This window comes from Natrix helvetica (assembly GCF_964273705.1).
Source record: "Natrix helvetica genome assembly, chromosome: 5".
NCBI classification, from domain to species: Eukaryota; Metazoa; Chordata; class Lepidosauria; order Squamata; family Natricidae; genus Natrix; species Natrix helvetica.
The window spans coordinates 60252423-60270980 of record NC_138551.1 but is presented as its reverse complement, the minus strand read 5'-3'; the positions used below and the strand labels follow the sequence as shown (position 1 = coordinate 60270980).

The window sequence follows — 18558 nt, the reverse complement described above, 5'->3', positions numbered from 1 at the left end:
GATGGAAAATGTCAAAAGAAAAACATACAAATGCCTTTGTGCAAGGTCCTAAAACTCTAGTGATGTGTGTTAAATTAATCGCAGGCTAGTAAGGTTACTGGAAAACCTATGGAAATTGCTAAGGAGACTTGCCCAGGCGCTACTGGAAGATTTGAAATAAATTACAATACCGACTATATTGCAGCATGATGGCATTTCATAATGACTTTGCAATTCAGTTATGATCTGAATACCAAAAATAGTGATTGTTTAGCAAATCAAAAACTGGGTAGAAAGAAACTAGTAATAACTCTTTGGAAAAGAGTAAAAAAGTACTATTTAAGGAGTTATTTAAGACCGAAGCAGACTGTTATAAAATATGAGTACTAAGCTTTGTCATTTTAAGAATCAAAGCTGTTGCTTCTGTCTTATTATCTCCTATCAGGTGATCTAGAATTATCTTCACAGTTAGCAGTGTAGTTTAGCAGAAGGTGATACGATAGTAAAAAATAACATGGAGGTCTCTAGATATTAAGTCAGTGCATTGCTTTGGATTGAAAGTGCTTTAAAGCAAGAGGCTTCAATCAACACCTTTCTTGAATGTCTGTTCCAGGATCATAGTGTGTCTATATATACAGAACTGGGTAAAAGCCTAGGATAATGATGGGAAACATTCAGCACTCTAATTTCTGGAGATGCTTGGTAAAAAAAATAAATGGACACTTTTAACATCAATTAGCCCCTCGATTAGTGAGTGGTTTTATTTTACAAAAATGATTTTATTTTACCTTTTTATTTAGCATTTTTAAATATATATGTACATAAGTACTTTTAAGTGAAGATTCAGTTCTCTCTTTATACAGTTGAAGAGCTTGAAAAACGAGTACATCGGTCAGAGAATCCAGTACCACCTCCACCTCCACCCCTCCCACCTCCACTTCCTCCTCCTCCTAATCCAATAAAGTAAGTGCAATGCACTTTGCAATTTAAACTCATTGCCTAGGCTTAAGTGTGTATTACTCTGAATTGGAAGTGTAAGAAGAACCATAGTAATGTAAGTTTGATATGTAATGTGACTTTCAATGAGTTTGAGGCAAGCTCATGGTACAAGATAGGCAATCAACTGCTTTATTTCTGGTGACTGTGTCGATTCAAGCTTATAAAAGACATAATCTGCTGTGGGAAAAGAAAAGGAGGGGTATCAAAATAATGAGAAAAAGACAAAGTGGATATGAGAACATTTTTGAAAAGATGTCAGAAAGAGAACCTATCCAAAGCTTGAGCCAGCCTTTTCACAGGTGCATCCTCCAATTACGACTAAGGGAATTTAATATTTAATAATAAAAATGAGCTATCTCTATTCTACATATTTTTGACTACAGACTAATCTATCAAGATCCTGGGACGAGAAAAGAGTGATACTTGTTACCTGAAAATCACTTACGGTTTTCAGGGTTGTTGCCCCCATGGCACCCGATGTGAGATTCTGTTAATTAAATTGGGCTCTAGGGATCAGTTGGGATTGCTGTTGGATTTATTATCTCGAGGACTTTAATCTGCCTTCTCTGAGGGTGGGGGCCTGAGATGGATCAGTTATTCATGACCCCCATGATAGCTGTGGTCCTATGACCCAGGACAGTGGTCACACACCAGATCTGTTGTCTCTGTCAGAGCAGTAGGTATGTGATTAAAAATTGGTGCAACTTTTGGTGTCATAGTCAGATCATGTCCTGATTACCATGGGATTCTATTGTGCCACTAGCCACTTCAAAGAGGCTGGATCAATTAGATTGTTCTACCCTGGGTGGTTGAAGAACCTAGATGGCTTTAAGAGGGTGCATTGGTTGTTCCTACTGATCAGCTGCACAGTCCATCTGGAGTTTGGCCATTGCTTGGAATAAGAGAATGGCAGAGGCTTTGGATCAAATTGTGCCTATATAACCTTTCCTTTCTCATGGATGCTATTACTTCCCATGGCTCAGGGAAGAGCTAAGGCAATTAAAACAAGAGAGATGTCTAGAGTATTGCTGGCATTCTCAGGGTTGTTCCTTTACTTCTTAAGGAAGTCTTGGTAGCTCCTCCAAAAGCTATTGCTGGGCCCCGTTGTACAACCTCCCTTTGTATATAGCTTCCCCTTCTTGGGGAAGGTAATTTAAGAAGATGGCTGCAAAACAGCTTCAGAAAACGTTGAATGAAGTGGGTTATCTGGGTACTTTTCAGTCAGGATACAGACCAAGATATGGGATGGAAATGACATTGGTTGTATTTTTGGATGTTCTCTATTGTGTGAGCAGAATGGTGATTGTGCATCATCCTTGCTTTATTTGATCTCTCAGCAGATTTTGATACCATTTGATACCAGATTTTGGATCAACTCAGAAGATTGGGGGTGGGCAGCATGGTGTCATGCTAGTTCACTTCCTTCTCCAGGCTTGATTCAAATCTGTGGCGATTGGGAAAGAGAGATCCTGCCCACAGCCTCTACTGATTACACTAATGCAAAACTGAAGTTAAAGTAATAATCTGTTAAAAGTTTGAGTGGCTTTATTACAATATCATTATAAACTTTCATCAGTCAGCTAGATGTTCAGACTGGATTTGGCATTTTTATCCACCTATCAAGTCTTTCCAAAGGACCTAGGATAGGCAGATGTTTTATGGTGTTAGAACAGGTGTGTCAAACTCGCAGCCCACGGGCTAGGTGCTGGACATGCCCACCCCCAGTTTAGTGAAGGGGGGTTAAGTCACAATATGTCATGTGACAAACGATGTGACGATGTGAGTTTGACACTCTGTGTTAGAAGTATCATTGCAGGATGTAAACTGTTCCAAATAAAGCCACCTTTTGCAATGGACTGATGGTGTATTTGCCAATGCCGATGGCCTTCAAGTAGTGTTCCAGTTGTTTTGGGATTGCATCAGCACCTATTACTGTTGATACAACCTTTGCTTTCTTTTTCCACAGTCATTCTATTTCTATTTGCAGGTATTTGTATTTTGTTATCTTCTCCAGTTCCTTCTCTTCTCTTCTGCTGTCTCCAGGTACTGCCATATCCACTATCCAGATTTTTTTTTGTCTTTCTTATCAACACTTGTTAAGTCTGGTATGTTATGCGGCAAGTGTCTATGAGTTTGAATTCTAAAATCCCAGGGCACTTTAGCGTCTTCATTTTCTTTTCTTTTCTCTATTTTGTGGTCCCACCGGTTCTTGCTTGAAGGCAAATGGTATTTCTTGCAGATCTTCCAATGCCTTATTTTTGCTGCTTCATCATGCCATTGCTTGTAATCAGCCTGTGCATTCTGCTTGCAGCAGCTAACCAGGTGTCTACTATTTCTTCAGCTTCTTTGCAGAGGCAACACATGCTATTACTACAGAGGCAAAAGACTACGTACCAATACAGGAGAAAAAAAATTCCCAGAAGAAATACAATTCTGTGCATCTTCTGCAATGAAAATACAGTCAAAGTTACATTTTATCTTATCCTATTGAAGTAACAGCTTACTATTATAGTTAATGAAAATTTGACATGTTCTCCCATGTCTGCTATGGTAAGGGAAATTGACGTGTTTCAGTGCTAGTTGGATAAGTATGTGCTTTCAATAAATACTATGGAGTCCTTAGTGCTCTCTGTCCTTGGTTGTTTGCTTGCAGATGTTTCATTACCCAACTAGATAACATCATTCTCTTTTTTGGAATAAACACTATGTATAGATTTAAGTGAAAGAGTCAAGTTATTTTCCCATCAGTTTCCTTCATGGTTCAGTCTTGGCTTTGCTTTTAAATCACTTCAGCCATCTACTAATAGATACTAATTATTTAACAGTTCTTTTATGTGCATCTTTCTGATTCTTAAATCAATCTGGACTTTCATGTACTTAATATTCAAGCCTTTTTATTCCACAAAACCTTGTCCTTTAATTATTTCAAGGCTAATGCCGGCATTATCTTTTTACTTTTAGTTTCTTTTGAATGTTTCTATACCCAGATCAAGTGGCTATCAGCTGAGCCTTTTTCTAGGACTGCCATTTCAGAAATCAAATCAATAATACAATTGCAAATTATAACATTAAAAATAGCAAAGCATGGACTTTTTAAAAGATGCATTTTATATCACTCAGTGAATACATATTAATGGTATTTCAATTTAGACTGTGCTACAGTACACAGTTAGAGGTGCTTCTGAAACTACTCATAACAAGTTTTTTCATGGCGTTTTCTAAAAAGACCTTTTCTGGTCTTCACTAGGCTAAGGAGACAATCTTGCAGTTGAATACCCCCAGTGGCCCCCCAACCTTTTGTGTGCCAGGGACTGGCTCCGTGGTGAGAGGTTTTTCCCCAGGCTGTAGGGTACATAGTTTTGCATGCTGCCTGCATCCCACAGATGGGACTTCATTTGTTTGCATGGCCCAGTTTCTGGCATGCCACTGACCGGTGCCGGTTCACGGACTGGGGGTTGAGGACCCTGTTCTAGCTAGCAGATATAACAGAGTAATTAGATGTGTCAGAATTCACCTCTGTACAAGAAGCTTGTATCCTATCCGTACTGTGCCAAAATAAAGTGGCAAATAGCTGCTAATCCTGCATAAATTTTCTGAAGACCTGTTGGCCATCTTCTCCCTTGTGCAACATCTTCAGACAACCTGGGCCAACAGCTGAGCAGTTCTGAGTCTTTGGGGAGTCTTTGTTTTAAAGAATTGCAGCACTGTCAGTGGAAAGGATGCGGACAACTCTGAATAGTCTTAAGAAGAACAAGGCTTTCTTCTAGTAATCCACATCTTAAATTCAAACAATGTGGCAGCTTGTCCAGCATTGCCTACTGGTGCCCAAGAAAGATGCACATTTCATCTATCTCTAATGAAGTGAATGAAGCAGGCCATCATCCAGCCTTGGTGGTAAAAGACATTTCTATGGGGAAAGATCCACTCGAATGCTTTTCAGCCGGGTATCTTTACTTCAAAAACACACATACTTGTGAAGGACACCTCTTGTGACATTAGTGCTTCCAAGGATTGAGAAAAGAAATGTGAATCCAAAAAAGAAATTTGAAAAATTTCTTAGAGGTGGAGACCAAATCTAAGCTCTTTTTGGCTTTCTTCTTTATCCAGAAGTTTGAGTTTGGTTGTTCTGTTAAAGACAGCCTTTATTTCCAAGCGGTGTTTTCATTCCAATGCCTCCAAACCCTTCATTTTCATCACATAGTGGTATTACTTATCAAATTTGGGGGGTTTCGTGGATTTGATTCTTTCAAGGAGACCAGAATATTGTGACCAGAAAAATTCTTTGCTGCACTGATCAGGACAAAAGAGTCAAAGGGATTTTTCCATGCTAGGAAGATCAGTCAATATATATTCCTCCTTTACAAGATTGTGTCTTATAAGACCGGTGAAAATGTGTTCAGCTGAAGCCTGGGTGAACTTGATAGGATGTCTTTAAACTGAATCCTGGGGTGGTTAAAGACGAAAACTCTGAAGTAAGACTCTCAGATAAAAAAGGCCTTTGTGTTTTAGAAGGAAGTGAGAGAGTTACTATAAATAGGAGCTAATCAACCATTCAATGAAAAATCAGTAAAAAAACATTAGGTCACAGAATTCATCTTATTCAGTATATAAACACTAATGGGTAGAGTATTGGAAATAAGCAAAGCAGACTTCAGTTGCCCTGTAATTCAGTCACTTCTAATTCTTTGTGACTCAATGAACATCATTTTCTCAGGTTCATCTGTCAGTAACTGCTTCTTTGAGTTTTGGTAATTTCATACGTATGTCTTCCGTTGTAGTTTTTAATCTCCTTGCCTTCTGTTGGCCTTTTTTTTCAGTTGCCTTTAATTTTTCCAAACATCAGTGCTTCCTTTAGTACTTTTGTGTTAGCATTAGGTGTTTGAAATATTTAAGTTGTAATTTCATTATTAGTCTCCCCAAAGAGTAGTCTTGTTTTTACTTCCCCTGGTTTTTCTTGCAGTCCATGATATTCTCAACAATTTTCTCCAACACAGCAATTTAGAGGCATCCTATTTTCTTTGTTCAGCTTTCCTCTTAATTCAGCTTTCACAGGCATGTTACATTTGGGAAAAAATAGCCCTGACAAGATGTAGCTTTTTGTCAATGTGATTTTCTGTTCTTTAATATTTTGCCTAAATTTGTCTTAGTCTTTTTTTCCCAAATAGCAGACATTACATTATTTCCTGGTTACAGTCACTATACCTGTGACTTCTTAAACCCCAGAAGATAAAGTCTCTTTATTATTTCAATTTCTCTCCTGTCATTTGACACAGGGTTGGCATTGCCCATTGATATTATTTTAGTTATTTATTTTCAAGATTGAGCAGCAGATTACCATATTTTTTGGAGTATAAGACGCACCAGAGTATGACGCACCAAGGTTTTGAAGAGGCAAATAAAAAAAAAGGCTCCCAAAACCGGCCCGTTTTTCACAAAAACAAGCCCATTTTTAAAAAAAGAATTGCATGAATAGCCTAGGAGGCTTGTAGAGTGCTTCTGGGAGATGGCCTCCTCCCAAAATGAGAAAAAATGGGCCGTTTTTTGTCAAAAAGAAAAAGGCATCGATAGCCTTTAGGAAGCTTATAGAGTGCTCCTGGGGGGCTGGTGGGGGGGGGATTGAAATAAAAGCCCATTTTCTGCTCATTTCTGCCCTCCCCAGCCCCTAGGAGCTCTCTGGAAGTCTCCTAAAGCTATGCAGGGCCATTTTGGTGAAGGGGACGGGGTTTCAGGAAGCAAAAAATGCTGTATTCAGTGTATAAGATGCACCCAGATTTTCAGCCTCTTTTTTGAGGAAAAAAGGTGCGTCTTATACTCCGAAAAATACGGTAAATTATTCATTCTTTATTTTACATTCTCTAAGAGGCTTCTTACATTTTTCTCACTTTCAACCACGCTATGCTATTATCAACTTATTGTTGATATTTCTTCTGACAACTTTTAATTCCAATTTCTATTTCTTCTGTTGCAGCATTTTTCATAATATATTTTGCATGTATGGTAAATAAACTTGTACAACCTTGGCACACTCCCAATTTTGAATCATTTAGTTGCTCCGTATGTCACTGGAAGGCAAATACCATGGGTGTAATGAACATCAAATAGGATGATATCCATGGTTGAAAAAGAGAGATAGAAGTTGATAGAAAATAAGTAAGAAAGTCTCTATATATTAAAATTCAAGTGAGCGAATTTGGCAACACTATTGAGAATATATAGGTTTAATATATATATATATATTATATATATATATATATATATATATATATATATATATATATATATATATATATATATATATATATATATATATATATATATATATATATATATATATATATATATATATATATATATATATATATATATGTTTAAAAGGTGAATGACAAATGAAAGCAGTGCTACTGTTAGTGTCAACCATTGGCTAATCTACCAAGAAGCAGATGTGTATGCTTTATATTCCTGTTCAAAGAAGCATGCAGTAGTAGTGATGGGTAACTAATTATCTTGACCTAAGCTAGGAAACAAACTTTCTTTGGTATGAAAATTTCTGACTGGTCTTGATGAAAACTTACTTTCTTAGAACATGGAAGAGGACCAGCTATATTTGATTTAATATTGACAAATAAACAAGACTTGGTTGATGAAGTGGGAGTAACAGTGTACTTGCTTCAGATAAGTCAATCATAAATGCAGTCATGTTTCATAGGTACACAAGCAAACCTACAGGCAAGACACGAAAATCAGGGAGATACGAAAAAAATCAAAGGTGAATTCAGGAAAGTTTTATGTAGAGAAAGGATTTCTCTAGATCAGCGGTGTCCAAACTTGGGAACTTTAAGACTTGTGGACTTCAACTCCCAGAATTCCCCAGCCAGCCATGGGAGTTGAAGTCCACAAGTCTTAAAGTTCCCAAGTTTGGACACCCCTGCTCTAGATGGAAGTGATAAGGGCATTATTCTAGCAACTTTAATGGGCAATACCCAGCACATCCTGCTACTCCCTCCCTTTAATAATTCTATTTTTTATTGTAATTTCCATTTCTATTATTTTAGAAATATTTATCTTTAATTATTTTAATGCTTTTAGTGCTATAAGCTGCCCAGAATCGCTTCAAAGTAAGATGGGCAACAAAACATCCATTATCTTATCTAGTATATATATAAACCGGGTATTGTATTTTTGTCACTGGATCAAAGCTTGAAGGAATGGTAACTGTCCTAATTATTTAATGTAAAAAACAAAAATGTTGTCCTATGTCATTGTAAGGAGCATGACACCGTAACACAAGTTAAGCTTTATGCTTTGAAGGAATTCTCACAGTTCTAAAGTTGTACTTATCTTCTAAATGTTGCAGGCAGCTGGGAATGTTTCAAAATCTCTGGACTTACGCATTCATTACCTGTTCTTTAACATTTTGAGTGATACTGAATGAAAACTGGCTCACATACTTAATAACAATGTTTTCTCCCTTTTAAAAGCCTTTAAAAAAGAAAGGAAAGGAAATGACAACAAACACCTCATATTTTATTAAATATTGACTTGGCAGCGCCTGTTTAAAATTAATATCATGCTTTGGAGATTGAATGGCAAGCATAGATACTGTGAGAGCTTTATTTTCCATTCTCATTTTGTTTGTTTATCAGTAGGCTTGTTCCAGCAAACACATACTGTAGAAGGGAGGGGACGTTATAGAGGTACCCCGCTGAGTAATATTGTTCTCTCGAGAGTAATGTGTCACATTAACATTCTAACCCTTCAATTTTTTATTCTGTGCGAAAGCTTTATTTTGTCACACATGTCACCATGCCATGTTACCTTTTTAATATTCACATCTTGAGTGTTTTTCACTATGCCTTGACAACAGCAATAGCGAAACAAATGATACACAAGCTGTATTTTTAGGAGGTGCGACATTTCTGTCTCAACCTGGCAATGTTTGAACACTTGTTAATAAAAGCACTAGCTGTTTGTGGGTTAATGCCAGTTCTTTTCACAAAGTCGTGTCATAGAAACAGGCCCCAATCCCAGAAGTATTTATGTCCTTGTGACAGTGGGACTGTAGGGGTCTAAAATCCGAAAAGCTCTTTATGTACTGGGGTCGTGTTCAAGAGAAAGCTGTGCGATTGTCTCCATCTTCTCTTTCTGAAAGGTCTCTAATGTCAATGATTCGTAAGAAGTCTCATCCAAATAGCAACTTGACCAAAAAAGAAAAGGCCATCTCTCAGCAACAATCAGGTATAGTGTATTTTAAATGAATCATTTTTGTCACAGCACAATATTGTGCCTTTTAGGCACTTCGAATAAAATAAACTAATTTTAAGAACATTCCTATTCACTGAAAGCCAATACAAACAAGCATGGTTTTTTTTTGCTATGAATAATTGTGGTGGTGGGCCCAGAAATGTAAAACAGAACATTTCTAAATCCCAAGGGAGCAGATTCCGCTGTGAAGTACAGCCTACTAATATACTCAGGCTGAGTTTCTGTGTTTGATTAGTATGCATAACCTTGTTTCTACCTGCTGATTTCTCCAGACTGATTCCTTGTGATGAACAATCAGGTAATCACAGCATCACATTCTGAACATCTTTCTTTCTAGTGCAATTGTGTTATGGCAGACCATAGAATTGCAATTAAAAGCATTCCTATTGTGGGATTCACAATGCAACAACTTGCAATCCTAGGGGCCAGGTGTGACTGCCAAGCTGTCTGGTCCTCTCCATATCAAATTGTTTGCCCTACAAAGCAATCTGTGCTACTCTTCCACATGCTAATGTGGTAGTTTCCCACCAAGCCTTCCTTATATAGATTTAAATATAGATATCATAATCCATTCTGATTGGAGAGCTGCAGAGTTTAAGTATGATAGTAAAGAAACACGATGGATACAAAAAGTGTATTAAAGATTAAATTAACAAAGACCATGAGGACAGAGGGAGGATGGAAGATAGTGTATTCTGGAGAGAATGAAGGAAAGAATAAAGGAAGCGACAGTGGTGAAAGGAAGGAAGGAGAGATGTTATGTTAGATTTCTGTATACTTGTACTATTTTGCTTGGTAGCTCTCCAAAGTCTTGGTTCAGGGCTTCCATTCTTTTGTTTTGGGAAACACTGAATAGTGCCAGGAGCAAAGGATTTTCATAATTTTTCTGTCTACTTCTATTCCTTAGTGAATGAAATTCTTCCCTTTCACTAATTAAATTCAAGCACCAGTTTCCTAAGAAATTGTATAATTATTTCCCCAGGATTCTAAATAAGCATTTAAATTGTTATATGCTTTTAAGTTATCACTTCTTTGGGTAGGCAGCCAAGGTCGAAAGCATCTCTTGTTTCTTCAAAGAGGATAGTGGCTCTGTTGCCCAGGCTTAACAGGCCTATTCATAGAATAACAGAGATATTGAGGAGCTCTGTTCTTTAATAAACAAAAAAAAATCATGGTTCTTTTATGGGTTTTTTTTCTTTGCTCTCCTTCAACAATTAGGACTGAGGCCTTAAGCCTTATCTAAGACAAGATAAGTTTAGTTTACTTTATTGTCATTGCACATGGTACAATGAAATTAAATAGAATTTAAAGAAGCTGTTCTTGTATGTTTTCCTTCTCCAATGGGGCAGTTGCAAGGCCCAAGATGCTTGCTGGTGTCTTACTTGTTCTCACAGATCAGGAGCATCTTCCCACTGGGTTTCTCAGAACCATCAAAACAGAGCAAATTCAACTGCCTTCAGGGCAAGTGAATTGTTTGTAAACAGCTATTTTTTCTTTTCTTCCTTCTTTTCTTTCTTTCTTTGTTCCTTCCTTCCATTTGGACAAGAGCATAATAATACAAGAGAATATTATACAACCTGTGGAAGCTTGATTTAGATACAGAAGGTGTATAATGACTTTCCTACTACTATTCCCTTCAATTATCTTGACACAAAACAAGATAGAACACTCTCTGATCTTCTCCAGTTGGCTAATCTTCTGATAAATAAGGAGATAAATGGCTGAAACTGAGAAAGTCTCATTCTGTACTCCCACTTCTTCCTGAAATGTCACATAAAGGGAAAAGGTAGCATAGATGACGATATTCTTGTTTCTCTTTATAGCAAAAAAAGGGAAATAAATATTCAGAGGCAGACTTCATTGAATAGAGAACCCAAAATAGATACACATATAGTCAAATCTTTCCACCACTATTACTAAGATTTACTTCCTTGAATCCTGGTCAAAAAGAAGAAACTAACAAGTAGGAAAGAAAAACCTAGATTGATAATAACCTGAGGAAAATTGAATCCATGTCACTGCTTCAGAGAATTTTAAAGATTGATATTCAACTGAGCTCAGAATCTTCATTTTAAAAAAAAGCTTATACAATTTAGCAATAACATGATCATTTGTACAGTTCTTGTTTCAAATTCAATCTTACTTTGTTTAAAACCAAGTTATTTTATCTACTTTAAATCTTTTGAATAATTATACATTCAAAAACCATTGATAGGAACATAATTTTATTGCCAGCTCTTCTCTTGTTTTTATTTTATTTCAAATTTAAGGAGTCCACCAGACAAATACCAGGTCACTTCTAGTTACTGTATATTCAAAGAACTCAGCTTGTAATGATGCATGACAACCTTATCTGCAAGTAGACACATTTTTAAAATTTATTTTTACTTTATTTTGGGAACAGGAGAAGTAACGGATCTGAAGAGACAAGCTGTGGAAGAAATGATGGATAGAATTAAAAAAGGAGTTCATCTTAGACCTGTTAATCAAACCAACCGTATTAGGGCAAAGGTTGGTAGATACTAATTTACATAAAAATGAGGGAGAGGGGTTACTTTCTACATAAATTGATTATCACCACCTTTTGATTGAACTTTTCTTTCTATGAATAACCTATGTGTTCTGATCTGCTATTTTAATATGACAGGGTTTTATGTCATTGCTTAGATTGAGGTAGGGTCATCAATATTAAGAAACCATTGGCCAATTTTCTGATTCGAGAATCTTTAGATTTGAATAAGGTTCTAGTACTCAGAGTACAAAGTTTTGATCCTGGTAGTTGGATCAACTCTTAGCTCATATAGAGTAAGCTATGTGTAGCAAAAAATGTGTGTATGCTTAAAATGACTTTGGTTATTTAACTAGAAACCTTATAGATAATACTTTTTTTTAAAAAAATGTGGATTCTGTCAGTCATCTGTCTCAGAGCCTCTTTAATTGCTCTTAGGCTGACTCTGAAGAAAAGAAGTTGATTTTGTTAAGTTTCAGGGGAGAATGGAAATCACCAGCATTGTGATTCATTCTGTATTATTACAGTTAAATATAATCATATTTGAACAAGCTATTAGAACTTTCTTTTTTTTAATTAAAAAAAATATTCCAAACACACAATAAAAGACCCTTGCCCAACTTTCTGCCTGCTTTTCTTCTTCCTGCCCAACTTTATTCTATTAAGATTCATTTAAGATATTATTGCTACTTTCCAAAACCTTATCCTTCAAAATAGATATTTTCTTTTGGAATCCTACTTTTATTTTTCTTTCTGTAGATTAGTTTCTTTCTTTCTTTCTTTCTTTCTTTCTTTCTTTCTTTCTTTCTTTCTTTCTTTCTTTCTCTCTCTCTCTCTCTTTCTTTCTCTCTTTCTTTCTTTCTTTCTTTCTTTCTTTCTTTCTTTCTTTCTACTCTTGAATATTTTAGTTAGCATCTGCAAAATCAGGTTATCTAGATGAATGTTTTGTTTTTAATTACAGGCAGAGGTGCCCAAACCCAGTGAGAGTGCAGTGAAAGAACTAAAAGGAATACTGGTAAATTGGACTGGGATATGGCAGGGTGGGGATGGAAATGGGATGGAAAGAGGCAGGGAGACCAACTATTAATTTTTTTCCTGGTAAAACTTTGGTGATATTTGACATATATTAAAAAAAGATGCAAACAGATATCATAAGATCTGTGGGTGTCTCTAAATTTTATCAGTTTCTGTAGGGCTTTTACAGAAAGAATATGGGTCTTCAGCCTGTAGACTGAATAAGTTCTTAGTACTAGCTATAATAAGATCTAATCTGCTACTTGTACATCTTTTCTGTACTGGAACTAAAAAGAGCACTTTATAAAAATCAACTTGTAATACGCTCACAAGCCTAGTCATTAGCACAGTGAGATGGGAAGAATAGGATTGGGGGACATAAAGCAAAATACTTATATGTATATTGTTACTGTGCTAATTATGCATTTTATGTTGGCCTGTGTATAATTGTGGTAAACAAAGTGATATTCATTTGTTCCATTTCAAGCGTGATGCAAAACAGCTTATACTATTTGCTTTGCTACTAGATCTGTAGCCCGAGCACAATAGCAAGGACTGATTTGCTAATAATATGATTGCTCTGTTAAATTCAAAGAACTAACAAAATGCAAGATTTAACTTAATTGGAGGAAACATTGGGAATTAAATGCTGTTTTGCTTTAAGTCTTTAAAGATGTGCCAAGTTTAAAATTTATCCTGTGTTTTCATTTTTCCCCATAGTCATTTTCAAGAGAATGTAGGCATAATCCAGACTGTATGTGTAATATGTTTTGTTTTATACTGCTACCATAACTTGGTCTATAATTTTAGAAGAAACTTTAGAAACAGATGGTGTGGGGTTTATTTACAATTACCATTAAGTTATCTTGATTCTCATACTGGTCATTTTTCACTGCTATATTTTATTGCAGGAGACTTTGAATACATCTGCAAGTTCCAGAAGTTTGAAATCCCTTGACACATATGGTAATGAAACAGAATTAGATAGAATTCTGAGGCTCAGAAAAGTGACAACTGATCAAGATAGTAGCAGTAAGTAATGTTTTCAGAACCTGCAACTGGATTATGTTACATTTTCAATAGTACTCCACTGATCATGTTTTTCTTACAAAACTATAATATGCAAACGCTTATTACTAGGCAGAGCTCTGATCACATTTCCACCTAATTCATGTTCTTATAGTAGTTGCGCTCTTAACATCACAGTATTGCTTAGTAAACTATTGGATTAAGCAAGCTTCTACTCCTTGGACATTGAAATAAAAGCTGCTGTGACATTTTCAACTAATCGGAACTTTTTCAGTTCATAAGATGAGCAGATATATTAACAGTTGGATATCATATTAATAATAACAAAGGGATGTCAGGATGGTCTGACACATTAATATATTTGTGACGTTTGATAAGAACGTTTCTAGAACAACATAGTCCGAAATCATTTGAGATTGGTAAATCAAAGGGCTGCTTGCAGCTATACAGATGTGTCTCCCATTGAGCATCTTTCTGTAAATTTAGCATAATCAGATTGACTACTGTTGGATAGAAGATCTTTTCAATGATCAGTGAAATTTCTTCTCCATGTATTCTTACTATGCCTGCATTATTTAATTAGTAAATCTTTATGCTGAACCATCTTGAAGCGGTTTTTAATTATAAAGTAAAATAAATAACACAACAGTAATTAATGCAATGTGAAACTAATATTGAACTAAATATCTTCATTAAAATGTGGAGGGAAAGAAGGAAAAATGAGTCTGCATTTGTACTTGGAGAGAAGTTAAGTTTTCAGCAGCTGCCTAAATGTAATATAGAAAGCACTTCTTAAATTTCAGGAAGAAGAAAAGAGCACCGCTCCAGAAAAGGGCTGCTGAATAACAAGCTATCCGATAGCATTCAGAATTTCTCAGCATGTTTACTAGGATCTTCTCCAATACCTCGGCGATCAACCAAGATTATAAATTTAATGGGATAGACAATCTGTTGATGTCCTGGTCCCACTATGTATCATAATTAAATTATCAAATCAGATTTAGTAGCCAGTTGTTAAACCAGTGCCATTTCTTCAAAGATGTTATCTTCAGGGCCAGGTGTCCCATTCAGCAACTTGGTGACCACATTCCGCACCATCTTCAACTTTGTTTTATGCAAATTGCTATGCAGAAGTGTTGCATTCTATAGGTTTTTGCTGTTTCTCTAAGCCATCTTAGGAAGGTGTTGTCCTGAAAAATGGCAAATAAAAAAATAAGTAGCCAGGAAATAAGTTTTCTATTTTTATTTTTAGCAAACATATCCCCTCTCTCATTTCCCTGGTCCATTACCATGCATATCCAAATAATACAAGCATGAAGAGAGAAAGTGAAAACTGCATGTTGTTGGATGGATATTGGTGTACAAGAGACCAAAAAAACCTTTTTCAACTACTAATTTTTTTTTAAATAGTGCCTCTTTTTTAATAGAAATAACAGAAAATCTTTCTTGGAATATGTAGTTCAGATTGATAAAATGTTGTAGAAAACATCTCTGTGGCCCATTGATTTGAGTTTCATTAGCTACTCTTGTAAAGCAGTAGCTGTTGAAAAGAGTAGGAATGGTCAGAGGTGGTCAAAGGATAACCTTTGCAGGTAAACCTCAAAGAACCTGTTTAACTAGTCTCTAACTCTAGTAACTAAGTCACTATGGTCATGACTCTAACTTTGGAGAAAAAGCTCTATTTGATTACAAGCATATTCCTTTGTTCACAGTACTTACATAGTGTATCTAGACACTTGGCAAAAATAGTGAATTATATAGTGGAATTAATTATCTTTTTTCCAAGGCTAAACTCCCAGTCCCAGCTGCGAATATATTAGCAGGAGATCTGAACACTAGAAATGATATAAATGATCCACAGTTTTATGCCCAGTATAAACATTATTTAAAAATATTTAGAGATTTGAGCTATGTAACATAAATGCTGGATTCTTATACATTTCAGATCCAACTGGAACTTTGGCTACATCTGAATCTAAATCTATGCCAGTTTTGGCTTCCATTGGAACAGAATTGGAATTGACTAAAAAATATTTAGCAGCAAACTTCAGTTCCAAATCTTCAGGATTGGATAAACAGTCTCATAAAATGGTCAAAAGCACAAGTTCTGCAGTTGTCACTCAGTAAGTAATAACTTTGATTGATGTCTCCAAATGCTACATACTTCAGAGTTTATGAACTATTTTATTTGTGGGGATGAAGGTTCATTTTCCGAGCTTGTAGGTTGGTTTCTGAATGTTTGGTTACCAGGCTGGGTAATATCTTTAATTTAAAGGATGTCAGTGTTTTCTAATTATAAGGGCTTCAGGTGTGAATGTACACCACAAGACTTGACACAACCTCACCTGAAACCCTTATAAACACAAGAACACTGACATGAAGATTTTACCTACCCTGGTAATGAAACATTCAGAAACCAACCCACAAGCTCGGAGAACGAATCTTCAAGAGCAGTCCCATGTACAATGAATTACAGTAATAGAATGAGAACTTGAGTGAACATCCTCACAGCATTCTATTCCAGGTAAGGCTGCAAGTGGTGTACCAGTCGAAGCTGAAGAAATGTTCTCCTGGTCACTATTTTTATCTACTCTTCCAGCAGCAGTTACCTTGGAGCAGTGGTGAAATTCAACTTTTTTTACTACTGGTTCTGTGGGCTTGATGGGCATGGTGGAGCTTGGTGGGCATGGCAGGGGAAGGATACTCCATTCCCACCCCATTCCAGGGAAATGTTACTGCAAAATCTCCATTTCCACCCCACTCCAGGGGAAGGATACTGCAAAATCCCCATTCCTACCCCACTCAGGGGCCATCCAGAGGTGGCATTTCCTGGTTCTCCAAACTACTCAAAATTTCTGCTACTGGTCCAGAACCTGTCAAAACCTGCTGGATTTCACCCTGCCCTGGAGGCTGGTAGCTCCCGTTAATCCATTTTTATAACGTTCCACAATAAGGCACTGAAAAAATTCCCCAGAATCAGACCATATCTTATATCCCACAATATGAAGACCAAATCCAGTATGCCAGATATCTCTGGCTTGGGTTGGTAATGATCTGGTCCATGGCCATGGTCATCATGTTAGCCATGAATTCCTGAACTGTCTCCAACCCCAAAAATGGGACATTGAAATCACCACAAACTATCATCAAATCTTTTTTTTTTTGTGCCAGCTTTTCAGCTTTGAGATGCATTCCTCATTTTTGACATTAAGAAAGACAGAACTTTGCAAGAACAACTGCAATTTCAGCTACCAGGATAGTGATCTTCAGTAATGTTAGTTGCTTAACCCAAATAATACAAGGACTCCAATTGAAATTAGACATTTAGTAGCAATATTATCTCATTGGTAGCAGCATAGCATATATTTGCCAAGAAGGCGAATATTTTCTCAGCTTAAGGCACAGCTGTTGAAACAACTCTTAATCAGTGGGATTCAGGCTGGTGAGCTAAGTTGAAGTTGTTGGGATCCAACACTTTGAAGCCTCCATCTGTTTAGCTGAATAAATCCTTAGTACGGTTGGACAAGGTATTACCTGACTGTACATTTTCTTTCAAAGTGCTGATTTATCATCAAAGAGTTAATCCCTCTTCAGAAATACATACTTCAGATAGATCCGGTCGAGGGTCAGTTTGTTTTATAACAATTCACAGCTTTTCAGAAACTCTTCTCAGGTTTTCATTTGGTACTTTTTCCAGGATGTCAGGCAGTTTATTACTGAAAGAAAAAAAGAAATAGGTGAGACAAATGTTATAATAATGGTTAATTAAACCTCTGATTTCCTGCTCTATCAGTGGAAAAAGGAACACCCATTCTCCAAGGCCTGCATCTCATAGTTCAAAGGGGTAAACCTCAACAAATGAAGTGGAAATTCAATTCAATTCTATTTACATGCACTGCTTTATTCCGTACTAATGCTTTTATCATTTGTAGAAAAGAAAAGGGAGTTATTTCCTCTGTCACTTGCCTTTATGGTTTTATTTTATTTGCTTCTAAATTTGGGTGTCAAAAGAAAATCTCCCTTTCTGATCACCAGCACTGTCTGATAAAAAAGTTTCCTGTACTTTTTTTTAGCTTTCTAATTAAATTTCTTTATTTGACATGGTTCCATTTTAACCACTTTTGAACCATATAAAAGGCAATTTAGTTCTGATCCGAATTGATTTTTCCCCCCGATGAACTACAGCATTGTTCATCTGTAGTTTTCTAACTCTTTGAATGGATAATGTTAATCAGTATATTCTGCTACCCTTGCTACCTTTTTTGTCTACCTTTTATTCTAAGAAACTAAGTGGAAATTACATTTGCAAGGGAGGAAATGAAATAATTGTAGACCCAAGGTCTCCCAGAATGCGTGGTGAATTGACTGTGAAAAGGATCTTGTGTTGACTATCATAGCTGTTAGATGCAGTAAAAGCAGACATGATGTTTTGTTTAATATACAGCCTGCCTATTCAGCAAGAGCCACAAAGAATCTTTGGGGTTTATCTGCTTTCCATTTTTTAAAAAAATGTCATAATCCATATCCTTCGAGATTACATGTAAATAATGTAGGGTTTGCCTAATCATATTCAAGTATTGTATAAACACCTAAGTATATACCTCATCCTGTAGCAGTTTCTGAAATATTACAAAAGCTCTTAACACTGAACATTTGTTCAGGATTGATCAAAATGAAATTAGTATGGCAAAAAGATCTATTAGGTAATGTCTATCCAAACTGATTTCTGCTGTTTTTTATTTTGTGAACTACTTTCCTCCTTCACT

General features: G+C 36.2%; 1 protein-coding gene across 2 annotated transcripts in view; it reads left to right on the top strand.

Moving 5' to 3' along the window:
* SHTN1 (shootin 1) overlaps positions 1-18558 on the top strand; it is a 90426-nt gene that overhangs the window by 58385 nt on the left and 13483 nt on the right. The window contains exons 11-16 of one of the 2 annotated variants that reach the window (XM_081954477.1): positions 843-942; positions 9128-9213; positions 11645-11751; positions 12711-12764; positions 13675-13795; positions 15738-15915. In XM_081954477.1, coding sequence (XP_081810603.1) covers positions 843-942; positions 9128-9213; positions 11645-11751; positions 12711-12764; positions 13675-13795; positions 15738-15915 — 646 coding nt within the window. Of the gene's footprint in view, positions 1-842; positions 943-9127; positions 9214-11644; positions 11752-12710; positions 12765-13674; positions 13796-14595; positions 15118-15737; positions 15916-18558 lie in introns of those variants that run through there. The other variant, XM_081954478.1, reaches the window with a different exon arrangement.